Source organism: Notamacropus eugenii, chromosome 2, assembly GCF_028372415.1.
Source record: "Notamacropus eugenii isolate mMacEug1 chromosome 2, mMacEug1.pri_v2, whole genome shotgun sequence".
NCBI classification, from domain to species: domain Eukaryota; kingdom Metazoa; phylum Chordata; class Mammalia; order Diprotodontia; family Macropodidae; genus Notamacropus; species Notamacropus eugenii.
The window spans coordinates 536,842,899-536,866,067 of NC_092873.1; the positions used below are offsets into that span (position 1 = coordinate 536,842,899).

A 23,169-nucleotide genomic window follows, 5' to 3' on the forward strand; every position below is an offset into this window, starting at 1 on the left:
ACCCTTTCCCCTGATAACGCAAGAGCCACAGTGTGGCCTGAAGTCCTACTAATCATAACACTTGACTGTGGTTAGTGCTTCACGGCTTATAATGGAAGAAGCAGTCCATGGTGCCACAAGTACAACACCCATAGGAAACAGAGGAGACCTGTCTTGGAACCTCACCTCTGACCCAACCTCTCTGAGCCTCAGTTTCCACATCTGAAAAATGAGGGTGATACAATATTACCCATAGTCCAACACAGGGTTGCTGTAAGAGTCCATTGAGAGGGTGTGTGTTCATGGAGCACATTGCACACCTTAATGATCTGAGCGTCTACTCCTCTTGTGGTTATCCCATGTTGATCCCTCTATCCCACGCATACACAAGCATACTCAAGGTGCACATGTGTGCATACACATACAGTGTATGCTTAAGGCACTTATATGCACACACACATACATAGTATACCCCAGACACACATGTGTACACACAAGCGCACACACATACACATGTATACCCCAGGCACACACATGTACACATCTGCTCAGCTGACTTCCCCATGCCTGGGCACCTCTCATTGCTCCCTGAGGTTTTCTTCAGCATGGAAGAGTCTTCTCCTTTCAGATGCTGTTTTGATTCTAATTCGATTTTTCTAACTTCTTTTTATTTCATTGGGTGGTTCTGCTGTTACTTTCCACGTCAGGCTCACCTGAAGCATTACTTCTTACCTCATGTTAAAGCTCCACCCACCTGATGGGGATCTCATGAAAGAAAGCAGACTTCAAAGTCAGGAACCACAGAAAGGGAGTCTTCAAAGCCACCAGCACCTCCTCCTCCTCCTCCTCTCCCTTCTCCTCCTCTTTCTCCTCCTCTGTCCTTCTTCCTGACTCTTCTGAGACCTTTCTCCTCTCCAGAGTTCTCATTGCCTTTCACACTTGCACTTTTTCTCTATAAGGAGGCACCTAAGAGGCACAGTGAATAGTCTTGGGCTTGAAGTCAGGAAGAAAAGAGTTCAAATCCTGCCTCGAACACTTAGCAGTGAGACCCTGGGCAAGTCACTTCACTGCTGTCTGCCTCAGTTTCCTTATCTGTAAAATGGGGATCATAAAGACACCCACCTCCAGGGTTACTGTAAGGATAAAATGAGATAACAGTTGTAAAGTGCTTGGCTCATGGTGGTTGTTTAATAAATACCGGGTTCTTTCATTCCCTATCTGAAGTGTTATGTAGGTCTCAACTTGCAAGGTAAAAGCAAGCTTTCATTATGGTGATAGCATTCTTTGAAATGCTCCAGCGCCCAAGCACATGGGCTACCACAAATGTTGAAAACGACAAAGGAGATTGAAGTTATTGGAAATGGGTCCGCTTTTGAAAACCAGGTTTGAAGGTCTGTGAGGAAGAAAACAGGCTGAAAGAGTGCCGGAGAGAGAGAGCAGCCAGCTCCAAATAGCGTTAGTGCCCAGAATGGAAAGAGATCAAAGCGATTGGAGATCTCACAGCCAGATCACCTGCCATGCTAGAGAGCCAGATCCTTCCCCAGCCGCATCCCTGCCAGTCAGCCCTAACCCGACCAGGAGCTTTTCCTATCCATCTTTCAAATGAGGAGAAAGGAATGCTGAACTGTGGCCCTCCTTCCCACCTCCAGGTCTCCAAAAGGGGCTTCTGTTCTATTCCTACACGTTCATTTACAGGTGCCCCAGTGTCTCCTGGGAGTTGCTCCCCGAATCTACTGGGAATTTAGGGTGTGGTCTTCCGAGAAAAGATAGGTTACCTTCTTCTAGGCAGGTTCCAATGATGTGGTGGATTTAGAATCAGAGTGCCTTCTAGACATTTATGTACATTTGTGTTCATATTACATATACACACAGTACCTACTATGCACCAGGCAGCATGCTAAGTGCTTTACAAACATTATCTCTTTTGATCCTACAACTACCCTGGGCCTTAGGTGCTATTATCATCCCCATTTTATAGCTGAGAAAACTGAGGCAAACTGAGATTAAGTGATTTATGCAGGACCACACAGTAGTAAGTGGTTGAGATGGGATTAGAACTCAGGTTTTCGGATAGTGAGACCTCCTCTCCTAACTTCTAAAAATATGTTCAAATAGGCATTTCTGAGACTATATTCAACCCTGAACATCAGCTAAACATGCCCATTTTGAACAGAAAGAATAACTGGCATTTAACCACCCTTAAAATGACACCTGATGTTACAAGCCTTGTATTTCTATTGCATTTTTATTATAAATGTTTTATTAAAGGCTTAATATCGAACATCAATACAAGCAATTAAACTTGCTTAATAACCATTTACATTTAAATGCATTCGTTTAAATGCTAAAGTATCATGATATGGTTTTCAATCCCTCCTTCTAATTCCTCATTAGGATGCACCATTTGTCCATTCATTCTCATTCTCTTTCCCTCTCTCTTATTTATTGTGGGCTCTATTCTGAACTGGGACAAGTACCGTTCCTGGAAGTCACCACCAGACACCATGGACCTTCCCAAGCTTGCCCTAATCCCCCTTTGCCCACTGGCTGAGGGATGCTCAATGCCCTCACCACCACCACCCATCCCTGCCTCAGCCAGAGGTTAGCCAGGGCTCCAATCTACCCTGAGCCTTGGATCTTGGCCAGAGTCCATTGGCTCTGCCCCTGTCGCCTAAGGTCCTAGAGGCTCATTGCCTTCTCTACTACTTTCCCTGGCCAAACCTAAGGCCCACCTGGCCCCTCCTTCGTGTGATGACTAGTGATTAGAGTCTGAGCTCACAGAGAGAGCAGGGTTGTCTTCATATTTGGTCTGTGTTCTCTGCACCAGTGGCAGAGCTAGTAACAGGAGGCTCTTAGTCACTGCTTCTCTAGTCAGTTCTGAATTAGATGTTTTTTCCTTTGCATCTTTGTATCCCTCATACTTGTCCATGATAACTGCATCATGACAGTTATGGACTACAATCCATTCCCCTCCTCTCCTATTGCTAGACCTTTGGTTGTTTCTAGTATTTTGTGCTTATATATCTAAAGCTGCTGTGAGAATCTTTGAAAAGAGCTTTGATTTTTTTTCTTTTAATAACACTTTCAGGTTATATTTTCTCAAATATAAAATGTCCATAACATCTATTTTTAAAAGCCAAAAGCATTGTTCTTGGATATACAAGCCTGACTCAAAGGCTGGAAATATTCATATGCACTTCTTTTTTATAATGTTTGTGCATTTTTAGTTTTCAACATTCATTTCCACAAAATTTTGAGTTCCAAATTTCCTCCCCATCTCTCCCCTCCCCCATCCTAGAACACTATGCATTCTGATTACCCCTTCCTCCAATCTGCCCTCCCTTCTATCACACCCCTCCCTTCCCTCATCCCCATCTTCTCTGTTTTCTTGCAGGGCAAGATATATTTCTGTACCCCATTGCCTTTATTTCTTATTTCCCAATTGCATGCAAGAACAATTCTCAACATTAGTTCCTAAAATTTTAAGTTCCAACTTCTCTCCCTTCCTCCCTCCCCACCCATCCCCACTGAGAAGGCAAGCAATTCAATACAGGGTATATATGTGCAGTTATGCAAAAGACTTCCATAATAGTCATGTTGTGAAAGACTAATTATATTTCGCTTCATCCTATCCTGCCCCCATTTCTTCTGTTCTCTCTTTCGACCTTGTCCCTCCTTGAGAGTGTTGACTTCTAATTACCCCCTCCTCCCATTTGCTCTCCTTTCTACCATCCCCCACCCCACTTGTCCCCTTCTCCCCTATTTTCCTCTAGTGTAAGCTAGATTTTCATAGCAAATTGAGTGTGCATATTATTCTCTTCTTAAGCCAAATGAGAGTAAGCTTGATTTTTTTGCCCTCCATTGAAAAGTCTTTTTCTTACCTCTTTTATGAAAGATAATTTGCCCCATTCCATGTCTCCTTTTCTCCTCCCAATATACTCCTCTCTCACCCCTTAATTTTATTTTTTTAGATATCATCCCTTCCTATTCAATTCACCCTGTACCCTCTGTCTATATATATACATATATATGTGTGTGTATATGTATATATATATACATATACACACACATATATATGTATGCATGTATAATCCCTCCAACTATTCAAATACTGAGAAAAGTTTCAAGAGTTACAAATATTGTCTTTCCAAGTGGGAATGTAAACAGTTCAGCTTTAGTAAATCCCTTATGATTTCTCTTTCCTGTTTACCTTTTCATGCTTCTCTTGACTCTTGTGTTTGAAAGTCAAATTTTCTATTCAGTTCTAGTCTTTTCATCAAGAATGCTTAAAAGTCCTCTGTTCACTAAATGACCATTTTTTCCCCTGAAGTATCATACTCAGTTTTGCTGGGTAGGTGATTCTTGGTTTTAATCCTAATTCCTTTGATTTCTGGAATACCATGTTCCGAATCTTTCAATCCCTTAATGTAGAAGCTGCTAGATCTTGTGTTATCTGGATTGTAATTCCACAATACTCAAATTGTTTCTTTCTAGTTGCTTGTTATATTTTCTCCTTGACCTAGGAACTCTGAAATTTAGCTACAATATTCCTAGGAGTTTCTCTTTTCAGGTCTCTTTCAGGAGGTGATCAATGGATTCTTTCAATATTTATTTTGCCCTCTGGTTCTAGAATATCAGGGTAGTTTTCCTTGATAATTTCATGAAAGATGATGTCTAGGCTCTTTTTTGTTACCACAACTTTCACGTAGTCCCATAATTTTTAAATTGTCTCTCCTGGATCTATTTTCCAGATCAGTAGTTTTTCCAATGAGATATTTCACATTGTCTTCAATTTTTTCATTCCTTTGATTTTGTTTTGTAATTTCTTGGTTTCTCATAAAGTCATTAGCTTCCATCTGCTCCATTCTAATTTTTAAGGAAGCATTTTCTTCAGTGAACTTTTGAACCTCCTTTTCCATTTGGCTAATTCTGCCTTTTAAAGCACTCTTCTCCTCATTGGCTTTTTGGACCTCTTTTGCCATCTGAGTTAGTCTATTTTTAAGTGTTATTTTCCTCAGCGTTTTTTTGGTCTCCTTTAGCAAACTGTTAACTCGCTTTTCAAGATTTTCTTGCATTGCTCTCATTTCTCTTCCCAATTTTTGCTCTTCTTCTCTTACTTGATTTTCAAAATCCTTTTTGAGCTCTTCCATGACCTGAGACCATTTCATATTTATTTTGGAAGTTTGGGATGCAGAAGCCTTGACTTTTATGTCTTCCTCTAATGGTATGCTTTGTTCTTTCTCATCTGAAAGGATGGAGGAAAATACCTGTTCACCAAGAAAGTAGCCTGGTATAGTCTTAGTTTTTTGGAAATTTTCCCAGCCAATTACTCTAGGGACCTGTAAATTCTCAGTTCTTCCAAGGTGGCACAATCAAGGGAGAGAAATTTACTCCTCTCCTGGCCTGTGCTCTGATCTGGGAGCTACTGCAAGCTTTTCTGCCCAGAATATGTGAGTAGAATTCCCAGTACAGAGCCTCTTCCAGCTCCACCATATCAGCACTCTTCCTTACTCCAGGACTACCTATCAGGGCTGAGATCAAGGTCAGCTGCTCAATTCCCCCAGGGTCTTTAGGCAGAGGGCTCCAAAAATGGATGCTGCCACTGCACTGGCTGGGGCCAGCAGGGGCAGACTGAGTTTTCTTCTCACCCAGGTGAAAGAGCTTTCTCACAGACCTTTGAAGCTGTCTTTGGCATTTGTGGGTTGAGCAATCTGGGAACCACCAGGGATTCTGCCTGCTGAGGCCTGCTGCTGTTCTATCCTTGCCACGCTGTGCACATGGCCAAGGCTGGACTGTGGTCTATAGACACTTTGTACCAGTGTGAGGGAGGGAGGGAGAGAGAGAGAGAGAGAGAGAGAGAGAGAGAGAGAGAGAGAGAGAGAGAGAGAGAGACAGAGACAGAGAGAGAGACAGAGAGAGAGAGACAGAGAGAGAGAGACAGAGAGAGAGAGAGAGCAAACCAATGATAGACTGATGGGCAGGCAGGCTAGCAGGATACTAGGCAGAGACAGACAGACAGACAGATAGATAGATGATAGATAGAGACAGGTGATAGAAACAGATCACAGATAGATGATGCAGAGAGACAGAGACAGATAGAGATGAAAATAAGACAGAGACAGAAATAAGACAAACAGAGAGACTAACACTTGACAGTAGTCATTTAAAAACAACAACAATACAAAAATGTAATATTTTCTCCTGTGATCAATGAATCAATAATTTTATTAAAAAACAGATTCTACTATTTGTATTTTGTGTACATGGTGCCATTTGATCTATGTTCCCTTTTTGCCCTGCCCTCATCCATGTGTATGAATACACATTCCTGAACACACACTAATGGTGGGAAAAGGAGAAGAAGACATAGGCTGTCTCTCCTTCCTCCTCAGAGCTTAGGTGAATTACTCTCACCTCCATCCTCCCAGACCTAGGAATCATCCTGGATATGGAACTAGCTTGCTAATATGTAGAAGACCTACAAGTTGAGACTGAGTTTATTCAGTCAATCTGAACTCACTGGTGTACCTTATTAAAATACCTTTGGTTGGTGGAAATGCCTAAACTTTGTTCACATTTAGTTCATAGCTTTGATTGATTCAATCAAGAAGTCCAAGAGTCCCACATCCCACCCCACCCCCACACACAAATCATTACAGTGATTTTAAGAATCATTAGAGGTAATGAGGGACTACATACCAGATGTAAGAGTATATCTGAGCAAAGGTATAAAGGACCAAAGATGGACTGTGGGGACCATCTAACAGGATGTTTTATCTGGAACAAAGAATGTATTCCATTCTTATTTCCTCTGAAATAAGACTGGAAACATGTAGGACTTTCAAGGCCAAGCTGGGAACTGTCCATTTATCCTCAAGACAAGAAGGAGTCTCTGAGGACTTTTTGAGAAGGGGAGTGACATGGTCATATATGTGTATTAGTGATATCAATTTGACAGCCATGTAGAGAGTGGATTAGAGAGCAGGAGACACTCGAACCAGAGGGAACAATTAGGAGACTCTCAGCTAATGTTAAACCCCAAACATATGAGGCCTCTGAGACTCATAAATTCTGGTGATGTAGCTACTCACAAGCAGACCCACAGTCTTCATTGTGATGCATGAACCAATGGACTGCACAGAACAGATTCTCTGCCAAGCGATAGAAACTCTATTTTCAGAAAAATGTAATGCACCATAAAATTGATTCAAATAATTGAAGGAGAGGTCAATCTGAAATAATGAAAAAATATACTAATTAAGGAATGCATAAAGAAATACCATTTTATTATTTTCAGGTGATATATCTATGTAATCCTAGGCAAGTTTAACAGCCTCTCTATGCTTCAGTTTCCACATCATAAACTGAAGGGATGGGAGTGGACAATCTTTAAAGTCTGCTCTGACTCCAGGCACCAACACAGACTTCTGAATCCTAACGCAGCATTTTCATCTGAGCCTTTTGTCCAGGAGAGCGCTTGCTAAGCATGCTGCCAATGAAGAAGAATCATTTAACACATTCTTGGGGAATAGTGGGTGTTTCAACTCAGCAAGCATCCAGTGAGCACCTACTATGTGCACTGTACTGTCCCAGGCCCTGAGTATGCACAAAACAAAAGACATGCAGGAGAGGGTCAAAGAAAGAATAATGGCCAATACTTCTATAGGTCTTAAGGATTACAAAGCACTTTGCATGCATTATGTCCTTGATCCTAACTTGCTAAAATATAAGTATCTGAGACATGAATAGGAGACAAACAAACAGAAGGGGCACACAAGGGTCAAAGGGAGACATGTCTTTTGTCTGGGGAGCATTAAGGCGGCCTTCATGGAGGTGGCAGCACCAGAGTTAGACCTTATAGCAGCGAGCACCCTGACACATCCAGGATGGTCTGCTAGTACGGGTTCTTAGATCGGCTTTTCTAAAAGAAAACCAATTTTTGAGCGGTCAGCAATCTTCTTTAATCACATACACCAACAGAGAAAATATAAGCAGAGAAATAAAGACCAACAGACAGGACTTCCCACTGTCTGACCATAAGCAACACATACATCACAGACCCACAGACAGTCCCATCTGTCTGACCATTCCATACATACATAGTTATCAGAGAGAGAAGCTCCATCATCTGAGTTTTCAAAGCCTGGGGACTCCTTAATGGCTACCCAGAGTCTCACAAGGCACATGAACCTTCTTCTAAAAACTAAGCCCCAAAGCAAAACCTCATCTCAGAGTGTATATATATATATACATATATATATATGTATATACACACACATATACACATATATACATATGTGTATATGTATATGTACATATATGTATATACATATACATATGCGTGTATACATGCTTATACGTACACACACACACACACACACACACACACACACACACACACACATGCACTTTTCAGAGCCATAGGGCATCATGACCCTCCTGACCCAGTGCCTCATTAATTAACAAAAGGTGTGGGCCTTCCTACAAAACAAGCCTCTCCTACTCAAGCTTCCCTCAATAGGCTCTGCCTGAGGACTATTAATGGGTGGGGAAGGTCTTTTAACTCTAATTAACACTACATTAATATTACAGACCTGGAAGGCCTCATCAGAGGAGATTCTTGGATCAGTGTGGAAGTCAGCAGAGTGTTTCAATAGAGACTGAGGGAAGGAAGGGAATTTCTAATTAGTATGAAGACTGTTTTGATTTTGACCTTTTATCCCAAGCATCCAGCACAGCAGCTACTTCCCATTAGGTACTTAATAAATGTTTCTTGATTGGCTGATGGATTGATATGCTACAATGGATCCAGTGCTAGGCTGGAGGTGAGAAATCTTCCATTCAAATCTCTACTCTGATACTTAGCTATCAATAGTATGAAGAGCCTACTATGTCCTGGGCTAAACTAAGCCAGGCTAGTCTGCTGTGCTAAGCACTTTCCAAAAATCTCATCTGAAATCATAAACAACATTCAGTTTCAGACACAGTGACCAAGTTTGGGGTATAAGCTCGACTCAGGTGGAGATGTACAGGGAGGAATTGGAGATGTAGGATGAAAACCAAGGGGAGAAACTGAGGCTAGAGGAGTCATCTACATTGAGATGATAACTGCAACCATGAGAGTAGATGAGATCACCAGGCAAGAAGCAGCAGAAGGCAAAGAGAAGAAAGCTGAGGACAGCCCCGCCATCTTGGCAGAGACTCAGCATTTCCTTCTTCTGGCCCAGAAGTCAATTTATCCTATATGCATGATATGTTACTGTGTTAAGTTTTCTCCTATAACAGGGAAGCAGAGCCCTTCAGCCATTTCTGTTTGTAATCCCTAGCAGAGAATGGGAATGGGGATGAAGAAGATAAGTGCTTTGTAGTCACCATGTATGTGTTATGATTCATGCCACTGAAATAGGAAGGATTCATTCTGCCAATGAGAACAGCCAGTGGGAAAAGAAATCCTTCCCCCCAAATTCTCCTGCCCCCTAAAGCTCTCCTACCCCCATCCCCCTCTCCTGTCCCCCCTCTTGTCCCCCTCCCTCTAGTGTACCCCTTCCTGTCCCTTTGTTCTCCTTACTGATGCTGTACAAAGGCCCATAAGACAATAGTGAGGAAGCTTCTCCTCTCTAGGAAGACATCTGCTCCTAGTAGAATCATAGATTTTGAAGTGGCAGGGACCTCACAGGCCCCCCCCCAGTCAAAGCCCCTCATTCTGCAGGCCCAAGAAGTTCAGCAATTTGTCAAGGGTCTCCAGTTAGAATCAGAGACAGGATCTGAACCCAGGTCTTCCTGACTCCCCACCAAGGGCTCTTTCCGCTCCACTAAACTGCTTCTCATCTCACAGAAAGGAAGGTCCTTGAGAAGGGGTTATTTTATTGGGCTCTTTGTAACCCCAGACCAGTGACCTGGCCCAGAACACACAAGTGAACGAAAACTTGTTGCTCGAAGCCTTGACTGGTCCAAGGCTCCTCCTTTCTCTTAGTTCTTCCTTTGAATCCTTCCCTAAGGACAGGCTGATCTGATCAACGAATTCAAGGGGGTTGTTGGTGGCAGAATGTGTTCACTCTCTCCAAGAGATCACTGCCACATAACAGAGAGAGTTCCTTGGCTCCACAAAGTGGGTGTAGAAGAATCCCAAGTACTTGGAGGTGGGGGCTTGCTTGGTAGGGGAAGTCTTTCAGGGCAATCAATCTCACACCATCCAATCACACAAAGACCATGAGTGTCACAATGAAATATACTTAGTATTGCACCTCATGAAACGGGACAATCCCACAACTGGAAGAAACCTCAGAATTCATACAGTCCAACACCCTGCCCAGTGTCTGAATCCTTCAACATCTCTGAGAAGCGGGTATTACAACTCTAGTTGAAGATTTCTAGTTACAGATGCAGATCGTTCACTGGAAACCACTAATTGCTAAGAAGTTCTTCATTATACAGGGTGTCTTAAAAGTCTTAGGGCAGGGGTAGCTTACAGATCATTCTCCCCAGGTATAAGATATACCTGCACTGAGACTTTGGGGATCCTCTGTATTGAAAGTACATTCCCTTATAACTTCAGTCCTTTGCTTCTGATTCTTGCCAAGATCTAAAACCTAAGAAACCCCCCACTTCCCAACTAGTACTTGTGAAATTGGTATTGTGAACCTATGTACAGAACTTTATATTTCTTCCTATTGAATTTCATTTTATTTGCTTAGACCAGTCATTCCAGCGGCCAGTCTTTGTAGATTCTGATTTTGTCTTTGCCTCTGACTCACCCAGTACTCTGATGGGTTAGCCAGGAACCCAGCACATAGTAAGCGAGTAATAAATGCTTGTTGACTGACCATCTGACCTACACTTTCACCTCTACTTTGTCCCAGCCACCACATACAAGCCAAGCTGCCTCCACTTTAGGCACCAACCCCATTTAGGCAGCTCCTCTGCAAACCAATGAAGCCCTTTCTAACTCCCACCTTTTATGTGTCCTCTTCCACCTTTGGAGGTGAGGACCTGACTTGCTTTCTTGTACTTGTGCCCTCAGTCTTTAGCCAGATTCCTGGCTCACACTCTATTTACCATCCAAGGTGTCAGCTATTGCTTTTAGCTTTGTGTCCCATATCAGCTCAATAGCACGCCCTCTCTATCTTCATTCAATTCATTGCTGAGGAAATAATAATATTAATAATCACTTGCATGAAATGGTGCTTTAAAGTTTGCAATGTGCCATCCAAGTATTTGTCCACAGCCTTGGAAGCAGTGGGACATTACCATCTCCAAGACTTGACTGAAGTGAAACTAGGCCAGTTTTGAGGGACCATGGGTGCCTTCCATTGGTGCTCGGTTACAAACAAGCTGGCTCCCCAGCAATCTGTTCTGTTTGGTCAGTCCATTTTTCATCAGATCCCTCTCCCCAGTAATACCAGCTCCCCTGGAGGTGATGTTTGAGACAGAAGACAGCTACAGAGCAGGGGATGAGTGACCCACCTTGTCTTGCATCCTCCATCATCCTCCCATTCCATCATCCCTTAGTATCCTCCACAAGCCTCAGCTGATCCTGGCGTTGGTCTTCCTGAATCATTCTTAAAGGGCCAGGACACCTTTTGTGCCCCTCTTGGGCTGGGCATCTTTTGTACATGTCAGAAGGCTCCCAGGACAGCCAAGTGAGGTTTTTAAAGTTACCTTCTCTCATCCACATCAGGATTATCTGCAACAGGGTTGGCAGAACTTTGCTCACAAGAGCCACCCATTCCTTTGTTGAGTCTCAGGCCAATGCAATGATGCCTATATTGTTTTTGCTGAACTTTTGGAAATCTATTTTTATAAAGACATATCAAAATTCACCTTCCACTCTTTGGCACTAATGAACTCTAGGATGAAAAGCATTCACTTTCTCCCAGGATTCTCATCATTTCTCATTTAACCATATTTCAAACAACCTCTGCTTTAACACTTCAAATGGCGAGGAACAGCCTACCTCATTAAGCATTCTCTCTTCCATCTTTGGAACAGCCCCTCCTGTTAGAAAGTCCTTCTTCATATTTAACTAAAATTTCTTCACTATAAACTCCACCACTGATCACAGTTTGTACCCCTCCCTGCCAATCTTGGGGTGTAAAATAAGGGCAAGGTTTGTTCCATATGGACAGTCTCTCAAATATGTGAGAGCAGCTACAGAGTTTTTTACTTACTTGTGTAAATGTTAGGCAGCAGGTAGTACCATGGATAGAGCACTGGACCTGGAGTCAGGGAGACCCAAGTTCAAATCTGGCCTCAAATACTCACTAGCAGTATGATTCTGGGTACTAACCCTAACCCTAACCCTAAATGCACTTTGGTCTCAGTCACTCATCTGGAAAATGGGGATAAACTGAGTATCAGAGAACTATTGTGAAAGCCAAATGAGATTAGCATGCATAAAATGCTTCGCAAATTTTAAAGCACTGTGAATGCTGTTATCATATTCTGCCCTCCAACCTGTCTCCAGAATATAAACTCTGTGAGGGCAGTGACTTTTTCATTCTGACTTTGTATAGCTTCCAGTATACTGCCTTTCATCTAGTTGGAGCTAACTCTAACCCTACAATTAGGAAGTAGGCTATTCAGAAGTCATGAAGTTTAGTGAAAAGAATTCTGAACTCAGAAGGAAGAGATCTGAATTCAAATCCTGCCTTGAATGCTTACTACCTGAGCATGATCTTGGGCAATTTACCTAACTTCTCAATGTACCTCAGTTTCCTTATTCATAAAGTAGGAGATTGAAATAGTAAGATGCTGATATCCACTCCAACTCTGAATCTACAGTCCTCAAAGGACCCATAAATACAAAAACATTTATAGCACGTCTTTTGTGGTGGCTAATAGCTGAAAATATGGGGAGGGAGGAATGGAGAGAAGCTGGAACTCAAAGTTTTAAAAATGAATGTTAAATTTTTATGTGCAAATGGGAAATAAGGCATACAGGCAATGGGGTATAGAAATCTATCTTGTCCTACAAGAAAATAGAGGGGAAGGGGATAAGAGAAGGGACAGCAGGGTGGGGGAAGGGGTAATCAGAATGCACAGTCTTGGGGTGGGCAGAGGGGAGAAGTGGGGAGAAAATTTGGAATTCAAAATCTTGTGGAAGTGAATGTTGAAAACTAAAAATAAATAAATTTATTAATTTTTTAAAAGAATTGAAAAGAAAAGGAATGCCCATCGATTTGGGAATGACTGAACAAGTTACAGCATGTGATTATGATGGAATACTACTATGCCATAAGAAATGATGAGCAAGATGCTTTCAGAAAAGCTAGGGAAACTTCTATGAACTGATGCAAAGTGAAGCGAGCAGAACCAGGAGAACATGGAACACAGTAACAGCAATGTTTACAATGATCAACTGTGAATCACTTGCTATTGTCAGCAATACAGCGATCCAAGACAATTCCAAAGAACCTGGCTTCAAGTCTTGTCTCCAGAACAAAATCTCTGAGTGATCATGACCAAGGCATTTAGCCCTAAAACAGAAGTTATGGAGGAGCTGCCCATTTACATTAACGGAGGCTGTTTTCATCTTGGGAGTTTCCTTATACCAATAAAACCAGAATTAGGAATAGAGATATGAATACACACATGCATATGACAAGTATGTGTGTATGTACATGTGCACTTGGGCATACACACACATATACATGCATGTATATACACACACATGATTTCATCTTGTATCAATGTAGGGAGGTCATGATGAGGAATTTCCCCTGCATGTCTGTAATTCAAAGTGGTATGTATTCTATTTCGTTCAGCGTATTAGCCAACAATTTCATTAGCTGCAGCTAGATGGAACCACAGTGCATAGAGCACTAGGTCTAAAACAGTGCTTCTTAAACTTTTTCCAAATTTTTTTTTACATCATCCCCAATATATAGGTATATAAAAAGGTACACAAATCAAATATTAGCTGGTAATAAATCATAAAGAAGTTGTATTTTCAAACAATTCTTTGGTATGCATATAATTTTATATTTATTAAAGATAAAAGCAAATTTGCATACTAATGAGATGAATGTGCTATAAAGAATTAAATTTTGGCAGAATATTTGATATGACAGAACATAGAGCATGTTCAAGGTTTTTCAGAGTTGATAGATAATTTGATTTTATAATCGTCAATGCTGAGAACACTGCTTCACATACATAGTCCAAAATGGCAGAAGGATATTTAGGGCCATTTCAGAAATTGTTATAATTCCGTCCTAATCCCAAACCAAAGTTCATTTAATGATTTTGTAGGTACAGTAAAAAAACAAACAAAAAAACCCCCTGCAATTTATAACATACAATAGTCTCGGATCTGAGTCAAGGTGCTTCTGGCAGTGTTTGTTGGCATTGTGTGGAGTGAGGGCATGTCCAGTGCAAAGTGTGCATGCTCTGTGTTCAGAACCAAGTCTGCAATGAAGTTTCTTGATGCATCATGGGGAAGCACTGCCAGAAACACCTCACATTAATTACTAATTTAATTTTGAATCAATTTTTGGCACTTGTTCAGAAACCTTTTACCCTTGCTAAATTTTTCACTATCCCTACATTCAATTACATGATGCCATATGGGGTCATGACCCAGATTCTACCCTCAGGAGGACCCCAACTCAAATCCTTTCCTAGACACAAGCTGCATGACTGTGGGGAAGTCACTTCCCCTCTAATTGCCTCCGATTCCTCAATTTTTAAAAGAAGGATGATAGTAGCACCTATTTCAAAGTCTGTTGTAAGGATCCAATAAGACATTTGTAAAGCACTTAGCAAAGTGCTTAGCATATACAGATAGCATATATATAGAAGGTCCTTGATAAGTGTTTGATGCATTCTGATTTAATTCAATGAGCATTTACAAACACCTATACTATATGTCAAGTATTATTCTAGTGCTGGTAGTGAAAAGGTACAAACCCAAAGTATTCCCTGCCTGGAAGATGTTTACATTACACTTTAGGAACATCAAAGGATAGTGTTTCTTAAACTGTGGGTCACAACTTGACATGGGGTCACATAACTGAATATGGGGATCCCGAAAAATCTGGCAACAGTAAAAGTTTTCTGAACATGTAACAACCAAAAATTAATTCAAAATTAAATGCATAATGAATTCAAGGTGTTTCTGGCAGTTCCAGCCTGTGCTGCATCACACAATCTCACTGCAGCCTTGATTCTGAGCACAAAGGATGTGCACTTTACACGGGACGTGCCCACAGCAAACGCTGTCGAAACTTGAAAAAAGGTTGCCAGTTGAAAAAGTTTAAGAAGCTCTGTCAAAGGAAACCTCTAAATAAGATCAAGATAAGTCATGGAGGGAGAGAGTCCTAATGTCTCCAGGGGTAGACTTCCCATAGGAGTTGGGACCTGAGCTAAGCCTTGAAGGAAGCTGTAACAAGCACTCTAGCATACCCAGGAGGGCTGCTAGCCCCGGTTCTTAAATCTGCTTTACTGGGAAAGCTAGCTCTTTAAGGAGTCAACAATCTTCTTTAATTACATTCACTAGTCCAGAGAAAAAGTCAGCACCCTGAACTTCAGAGAAAATTACAAATAGAAAGACCAACAGACAGGGCTTCTAACTGTCTGACCATAAGCAATACATACATCACAAATCAACAGATAGAGTCAACTGTCTGAGTATTACATACATACATAGTTACCAGAGAGAGAAACACTAACATCAGAGTTTTCAAAGCTGGGGGTTCCTTAATGGCTACCCAAAGTCTCTTCTGGGCAAATCACATGAACCCTCTTCCAATGAGTGAGCCCCAAAGCACAATGATAACCTAAGAGTATATATAGAGCCAGAAGGCATCACAACCAAACCTTTAAGCAAACAAGCCTCCCCTAAGCACAAGCTCCCCTTAATGGGCTCCATGTGAGGCCTATTAAATGGCCTGGAAGATCTTAAATCCCATTAACATTACAGAAGCTAAGAAAGAATTCCCAGAGTCCAAGGTGAGGAGTATTTGGATTCTCGGAAGAGGGGCAGCCTGTACAAAGGCTAAGGTGGGGGATGGGATGTTATGTACCAGAAGCAGAGAGTGGATCACCTGAGAAGTATCAGGTATGAAAGGGGAATGTTGGAAAATATATCCAGAAAGGCTGGAGCAAGATTACAGGTGATATAAACTGGCATTCATAAATTTATGTGTTAAATACACATGAATAGCTGCATGTATTAATGAAAACACAAATTAGCATATAGATGTGTGTGTGTGTGTGTGTGTCTGTGTGTGCACACCTTTACATTTATGGCCAAACTGAAAACTTTTGGGCAATACAAAAGTACTGAAGACTCTTGAGGAAGGGAATGACAGGCACATCAGATCTGTACTTTAGGAAAGTGCAGAAAAAATCGGTTTGAGAGGGAAGAGACTAGGTACCTCCAGGACCCCCAGATGGAGATATCCAGCTGGCATTTGAAGGAAGCAATGAGGGCTGGGTTATACCCCTGAGAATCATCTGGTGGGGGGAGCGGGGTTGATAATTAAACTCACCAGAACAGGTGAGATCTTTGAGGCAGAAAAGGCAAGAGTTTACCCAGTTCTGAGCTTTGCAGGACACTTATGCTGAGACTAGACATTTGAGTAATGATTCCAGAACAGCAGCCAGGTAGGAAGAAAACCAGGGGAGGAGAAAACACTAGGGTCAGAGGAGGAAGATGGCACCTCAGAAGCTGCAAAGGGGTCAAGGAGTGAGAACTAAGAAAAGGTCCTAAGTTAGCCACTAGGAGATCACTGGCCAGCTGGGTGAGGAAAGCTTCCTTAGAGCCAGTCAGGGTTTGAAAAGTGAGTGGAAGGTGAGAGAGTAGAAGACTAAAACAAGTAGGCAGAGCTTTGTTAGGTTTTTGTATGGGAAAGGAAAGCGAGAAATGACAGAACAACCACTTATGCAGGTGGGACGATCAAGTGGAGGCCTGTAGTTCTGAAGGATGTGAAGGCCTGGACATGTTTGTTGGAAGTAGAGAAAGAGTCAATAAAGTGATAAAGAGAAAGTGAAGATGAGAGAGGGCGGAGATGATTGAAGGGTCCAGCTCCTGGAGCAATAGGAAATCAGTCAGGCACTGGATCAAAGAGGGAGAGACTCTGGATCAAAGAGTCTAAGACAGGTACAAAGTAAGGAAGAAGATTTTTTATCAGTGTAAAAGGATACAAGATCCTCCCCTCAGGAGGAGAGTAACGTAGCCTTTTGGATCATTTATTCCATCATCAATCTAAAGCATTACTTATCCTCCAAGTTTGAAATAATCTCTAAATTTGAAGAACACATCCTAATAATTACAGCTCATCGAAAGTGGTCTGGGCTGGCCCTAGAGGCAGTGGGTTCTCCCTCCCTTGGGGTCTTGAAGCAAAGGCTGGATTGGCCACTTATTGACAATAACAGAGGGATTTGGCCAAGTTGCCCCCCTTTTGTCCCTCTGGGGTACTTTCCAACAGTTTCCGTCTTAGAAGCTCCATTTTTAAAGGACGTAATGATTTGAGCAGTTTTTGTTCTACTGACAGTGACAATGTTTTTTGGATTTGTTATAAGGCATTTCCTGTTGGTGGACTCAAGGGATTTTTGACATAAATGCATCATAAACACGAAAATGATAAACATTTAATTTGCCATGCCAGAAAAAATGACTTCTTGATGAGGTGTCCTGAATTAATGCTATCACCCCCTTGAGAAATACTGCCAGCTCATCTTATTTCACTGCTGGTGTGGAGAAACTGCATTTCCCTTAAGCCAGTTTCTGTCTGTTCTAGATATAAGCTCTCTATTGCTGGGACTTGGCAAGCCAATGAGCAACTTGCCTGTCACTGACTTCAGCAAATGGCCTCCCCCCATGCAGTGTAGCTAAGCAGAGATGTGGCTTGCCTAAAAAGATAACCCAAACAGCAGGTAATATCCCTAAGCCCAATAGCTCTTTAGCCAGCCAAGTGCCCAGGCAAACCAGGTGGACAAATGTGGACTTCCACTAGCTGGCTCAATCTTGGGAGCAGGTTGCTAGCCATCAGCCTGAGTTAGCTCAGAAATAGATTTAGGAGAAGGAATTCAGTAAGCTCCTTGTCAGCTGTCACTGGCAGAGAGGAACGGAGAATCTTTCAAAGCAAAAATGGGCAATGGAGACAAGTCCTGGGACTAAAATGTCTCCAGTTTGCTTCTGTGGTTTCAGAAACATGATAACCATTCGTGTCCTGACATAGGGAGACTCCAAGGACAAACCAAAAATCTCCCTTCTTCTGGGAAAAGTTAAATAAGCTGATAAAACACCTGACGTTCCAGGACAGAAGAAGATGCATCCTATGGTGATGTGGTAAATATTATTGGTCTCCCTTAAAACAACACAAGGCATATGAAAACCTCATTTCCACCACACTGCCATGGCAGTCCTTGAAAAGCTTGTCATGGGAGCTCTCGGACATGAATTCTTTCAGGGGAGCAGTTAACCCTTCTGTGACTGAGCCATAATCATCCCTATTCACTCCACAAACGAATGAGCTAAATTGAGACAGCACAAGCCTCCTCTCTTGTCAGACAAGGCACAGCCTCCTCCTGTATTCTGTAATGAAGTCTCTCCTACTACAGCTCATACCTCCTGAAAGTCCCTTTAATGTCTTCTTCTCAAGCTTCTGCCTGAAGAGGATTCATTTTAAGGGTTATGGGACCATAGAGCAGCCCTAGAAAGCACCTAAAAGAGCATTTGATTCATTTGCCTCATTTTACCTTAGAAGTGAAGTGACTTTTCCCAAGGTCACATGGGTAATAATAAGTGGTCTAGTCTACACTGCAGTACCCTGTCCTCTCATTTTACAGGTGGAGTTGCCTACAACTGGTGAGTGATAGATGCTCTCCCGTTGTACTTACTCTCCGGAGAACTTTGGAAGGTTTTTCATGTTTTGAGGGGGCAGGCCAGGGGGCAGGCAATAGTGTCTCCACCCATGCCCAGCCCCATCAACCGATGTCCCAAGCCTGTTTTCCTCATTCTGCCATAGGTTCCATGGAGAAAATAAGCAACTTCCTCTAAGGCCAACATGCAGCTGAAGGGCCTCCCCAAGCTGGCTTTCAATAAAGTGTTTTCAGAGCATGAAGAGGGTTGTGAAAGAAGTTAGAGCCTCATTGTGCCTGGGACATTTTTAAGGTCACCTCTCACAATAAGAAGGTGATACTAATAGGAAACGGAGGAAGTTAACAGCTGCCAAGGCATTTTTCTCCATTAACTATTCCACTGGACAGTTATTTCAGACCCTTTAATGGGTCAGGTCTGGAGCTGCTCTTCGGGGAGTCAGAGACAAAGAAACAAAACCGTCCCTGCCTAGAAGAAGCCTACATTCTGCAAACACTGACAATTAAAAAAACAAGCAAACCTTTGAAGGGATCTTGGCACGATCGTGGGGTTTCAAAAGAAAAGAATGCCAGTTCAGGTGTGGTTTAGGCTTCCCCAAGTTCGTAACTCAAGAGCGTAAAAACCTTTTCCCACAACAGAAAAGATCCTGGGGGCCACTGAGTTCGAGAGCTCAAGTCTGGGTCCCTTCGTGGCCTTTGGAGGGAAACGTGGCTCCTTCGGGTCGGGATCTGATTGGAAAAGCAAAGCTCAAAGCCCCCACTCAGCTGGACCATCTTCCTGATGGTGGGCAGCGCCCCCAGCCCTGCCCTCAGTTGCTCTGCCCACCCTCCTCAGCAGGACCAGGGCCAGCCCACCACGTCTGTCTTCTCCCTCACTAAGATCCCAATTCACAAGAAGCCTGTCTAGCTTCAAGGCGGAGGCGGTCATCCCTTCGGCCTGTGCCTCCCGTACCAGCCTTTTTTGGTGATGAACCTGCAGCAAACCCCTCTGGTCTCCGCAGTGCTGTAGACTCCCTCCTGGGACTGGCTGCTTTCCCCAGAGAGCTGCCTGACTGATGGCGTTGTCCTCTGCTCCTCAGCTCTCACGGCCAGCACCCCTCCAACGCCTCACCTGTTCCCCACCCTCTCTGATACACTCCCTGCCCTCCCCTAGGCAGGCGACTGCCTCGGCACAGGCAGGAGCCCTCCCCCAAGACTCCTGGGCTAGACGCTTGGCTCGGCTGGGCTCGCTTCCCCCCCCCCCCGAACCCCCCCCACACACACCATCGCTGGCCCCCCTGATTGCAAGCTCCAGAGCGCCTCCCACTCTGGACACGGCCCCCTCCCCAACTTGCCAACTTTGGAAGCCTGGGTTCCACATAACAGCAGCAAGGGGACGGTGGGGGTTGGGGGGCGGGAGAATCACTCTCTGGGGCTCATCTGGAAAGGTCGAAGGACGGCAGCAGAAAGCAACACTCTCCCCTTCCCCTCCACCCCGCACCCACACATTGGATCAAAATCCTTGGCCCCGCAGCAAGTTCACTCTTCTTCCGCCTGCCAGGAAAGGCCAAGCAGCTGCAGCATGGTCCAGGATGGAGCTCGGTGAGCACCATGCACAACTTCTCGGGCTCGGGAAGGAAGAGGACCTAGGGATCACGGCGGTCCTCGGGCTTGCCAGGAGCGCTAGATCCTCCAGCCCAGTAGGGTGGAGCTTGGGTAGAGTCTAATAGCCCCTAATCTCTCTACTGCCCAAAGAAAGGCAGGTGCAACAGATAGCTGGAAAAGCGCGATGCGGGTGGGGCCAGTTCCCGGAGCCCTCTCTGAATTAAGCTGGTGAACCCATCTCAGAGTCCTGTTCCGGCGCCCCGGGAGGCAATTATTGACCTCAAGCCCTCCACCCACCAAGAAAGAAAGGAAACTTCCCCCTCCACGCCTTTGCACTGCTGGAGCGAAGACTGGCAAGGAGAAGCTGAGCACCGGGATCTGGGGGGCCGTCTGGGGACCCAGGAGCGGAAGCAAGGACTCACCGTAGTTGTGGGGGCGCTCCCGCTTCTTTGCCCCCATCTCTGTCCCCAGGCTCCCCGTGGGCGGCTGGCTGCAGCTCCGGGATCTCGCAGGGTTGGCACGCCTGGCTCCCTCGCCCGCTCTCTCTCTGCCCACGCCTCGGGCTCTCCTCGGCTCGGCTCAGCGCGCTCTTTGTAACTGCGATGGCATCCGAGAAGCAGAGGCAGACTCCCCCAGAGCTAGCTGCCCACCTAAGCCCTGTGCCCACTCGGCTGGCACCCTCCGGAGTTGCTGCCGCCGCCGCCGCTGGCAGGGGCTGCCCGCCGCTCCTGCTGTAGCTGCTGATGGTGCAGAAGCGGCTGCTGCCTCTGCTCCTGCCTGCTGCTGCTGCTTCTTCTCCAGACTGATGCTGCTGCTGTTGCTGCCTCTGCTCCTGCCTGTCTGCTGCTGCTGCTGCTGCTGCCGCCGCTGCCGCCGCCACCGCCGCCGCCTCTGCTGCCCTTGCCCGATGGAAGGCCGATCCCAGGCTCCAGAGCGACTGGCCCTCAGTGACCTCCCTCTCCCTATTTCCACACCTTTCTTTCCTTCATTACCTCCCTCCCCTAGCCTCTGATGTCCCGTCGGAACTGAGCCGCCTACTCCGAGCCAACCAGAGCCGGCCCAGTCACGGAGTATCTGGGGCGGGGTGGGGAGGATGGGGATGCGGGAGATATAAGAGGGAGGGAGGGAGGGCCACAGCAGCCAAGGAGGAGGAGTGTGGAGTGAGGAGAGGAAGGAGAGGACCTCGTGAGCCAGAGGGAAAGCTGAGAGAGTGAGGGCCGCAGCAATTGCGGGGAAAGTGGGAAAAGAGAAGGAGGGAGGAGAAAGAAGCAGGGGGACGAGGAGAAGGGGAAGGAGGAAAGGGGATCAGGAGGTTGAGAGGGAGGGAGGAAGAGGAGGAGGGGAAAGAGGAGGAAGAAGCATTATTAGTTTGAGGGGCAGCCAAGGGAAGGAGGGTGGTAGCAGCAGAGTGGAGAGAGGAGACACTGGGGGACCAAAAGACCCAGATAAGTGGAACTGACTCTAGCAATCTGTGGTAAAAGAAGGCGGAGATTGGAGGGGTGGAGGGCTGGTGAGTAATTGAGGACTGAACCAAGCCGGGCCATAGCCTCGGCACTGTTAGGTAGTCCCACCCCTTTCATCCTCCACTGGCCTCAACTTTCCAGGGCCTACCGAGAAAGGGAGATAAGCTTGGTGGTCTGCAGACAACTGTGCCTCCACTGTGAAAAAAAAAACAACAGTGTGGAGAGGCTAGACCTGGAGGGATTTAAAATCCGGATCAAAGTCAGATACTTGGAAGAATGACCCAGTTCTAGCCGGAGAAACTTAATACCAGGGGCTCAGGGCAGTTCCCATGGGCCATTGGGGAAGAAGGAGAGAGCTGATGTTATCAGACCTATATTAAAGAGAGATTGGGGAGGTGGGAGGTCCGAGGGGGGACGCATTTTCTTTGAATTCCAGTGTTTATCAGAGACTTTGTTACTCCTTTCTGCGATTAAGAAAGTTAGTGTTTGTCCAGAGGAGCTGTCCTTCTCTGTCGTGCTGATTTCAAAAAAACAGAAAGGATGTTCTTTCCGTGTGCCACCTCTAAGAGAAATGGGGGACAGACATGGACTGGGGAAAAACGGAATACATTGTGATCCGTGACTATCCTGGGATATCCTGGACCATAAGAAATGATGTGTGTGATGAAAATAGAAGCTGGGAAGATCTACATGAACAAATGTAGAGGGACGTCCAAAGCCAACAAAATGACGTGTGCATGACTCCAGCCACGTATATGGAAAGAACCACTGCACCAAAAAAATCGAAAGTGATTGTAACAAAATTACAAAGGTTAATCAATGAAGAGGTATGACAGAGGCTACCCCCAGCCCAGCTTTTTTGGAGGGGGGGGTCCACAAGTGCTACCCATGGCACTTGTTTTCAGACTTTTCCCAATGTATTGATCAGATGTGCTGATTGTGTTTCCTCTTAAAAAATACTGTTTGTAATATAGGATCGGTAATAATAATAAAAACTACAATAATAGCATTTGCATGAAGCTTTGCAAAGCACTTTACAAAAAAAAAGTTATTTATCCTTAGAAGAACACTAAGGGGTAGATGCTATGGTTATCCCCATTTTACAGGTGAGGAAACTGAGGCAAACTTAAAAGCCTTGCCCAGGGTTACATAGCTAGCGAGGCCACTTTTGAATTCATATGTTCCTGATGCTAGGTCCAGCCCTGCTGCCACCTAGCTGCCTAAGGTTCTAAGTCTTAATGCAAAACTTTTAAGGTTTAATGGTTTAAAGCTACACTAAGACTTTTGGGACACTTTGTACATACTGTTATCTTGTTTATTC

General features: G+C 44.4%; 1 protein-coding gene across 5 annotated transcripts in view; it reads right to left on the reverse strand.

Annotated features, from left to right (window-relative positions):
* Nucleotides 1-21,149, reverse strand: part of SLC44A5 (solute carrier family 44 member 5) — a 371,344-nt gene extending 350,195 nt beyond the window's left edge. For 2 of the 5 annotated variants that reach the window (XR_011975904.1, XM_072649869.1), the window contains exon 1: nucleotides 20,808-21,128. Coding sequence is in view for 4 of the 5 variants with exons in the window: in XM_072649869.1 (XP_072505970.1) it covers nucleotides 20,808-20,844 (37 nt within the window). In the remaining variant the exon portion in view is untranslated. Of the gene's footprint in view, nucleotides 1-20,807 lie in introns of all 5 variants that reach the window. The other 3 variants (XM_072649871.1, XM_072649867.1, XM_072649877.1) reach the window with 3 other exon arrangements.
* Nucleotides 21,150-23,169: the final 2,020 nt, after the last annotated feature.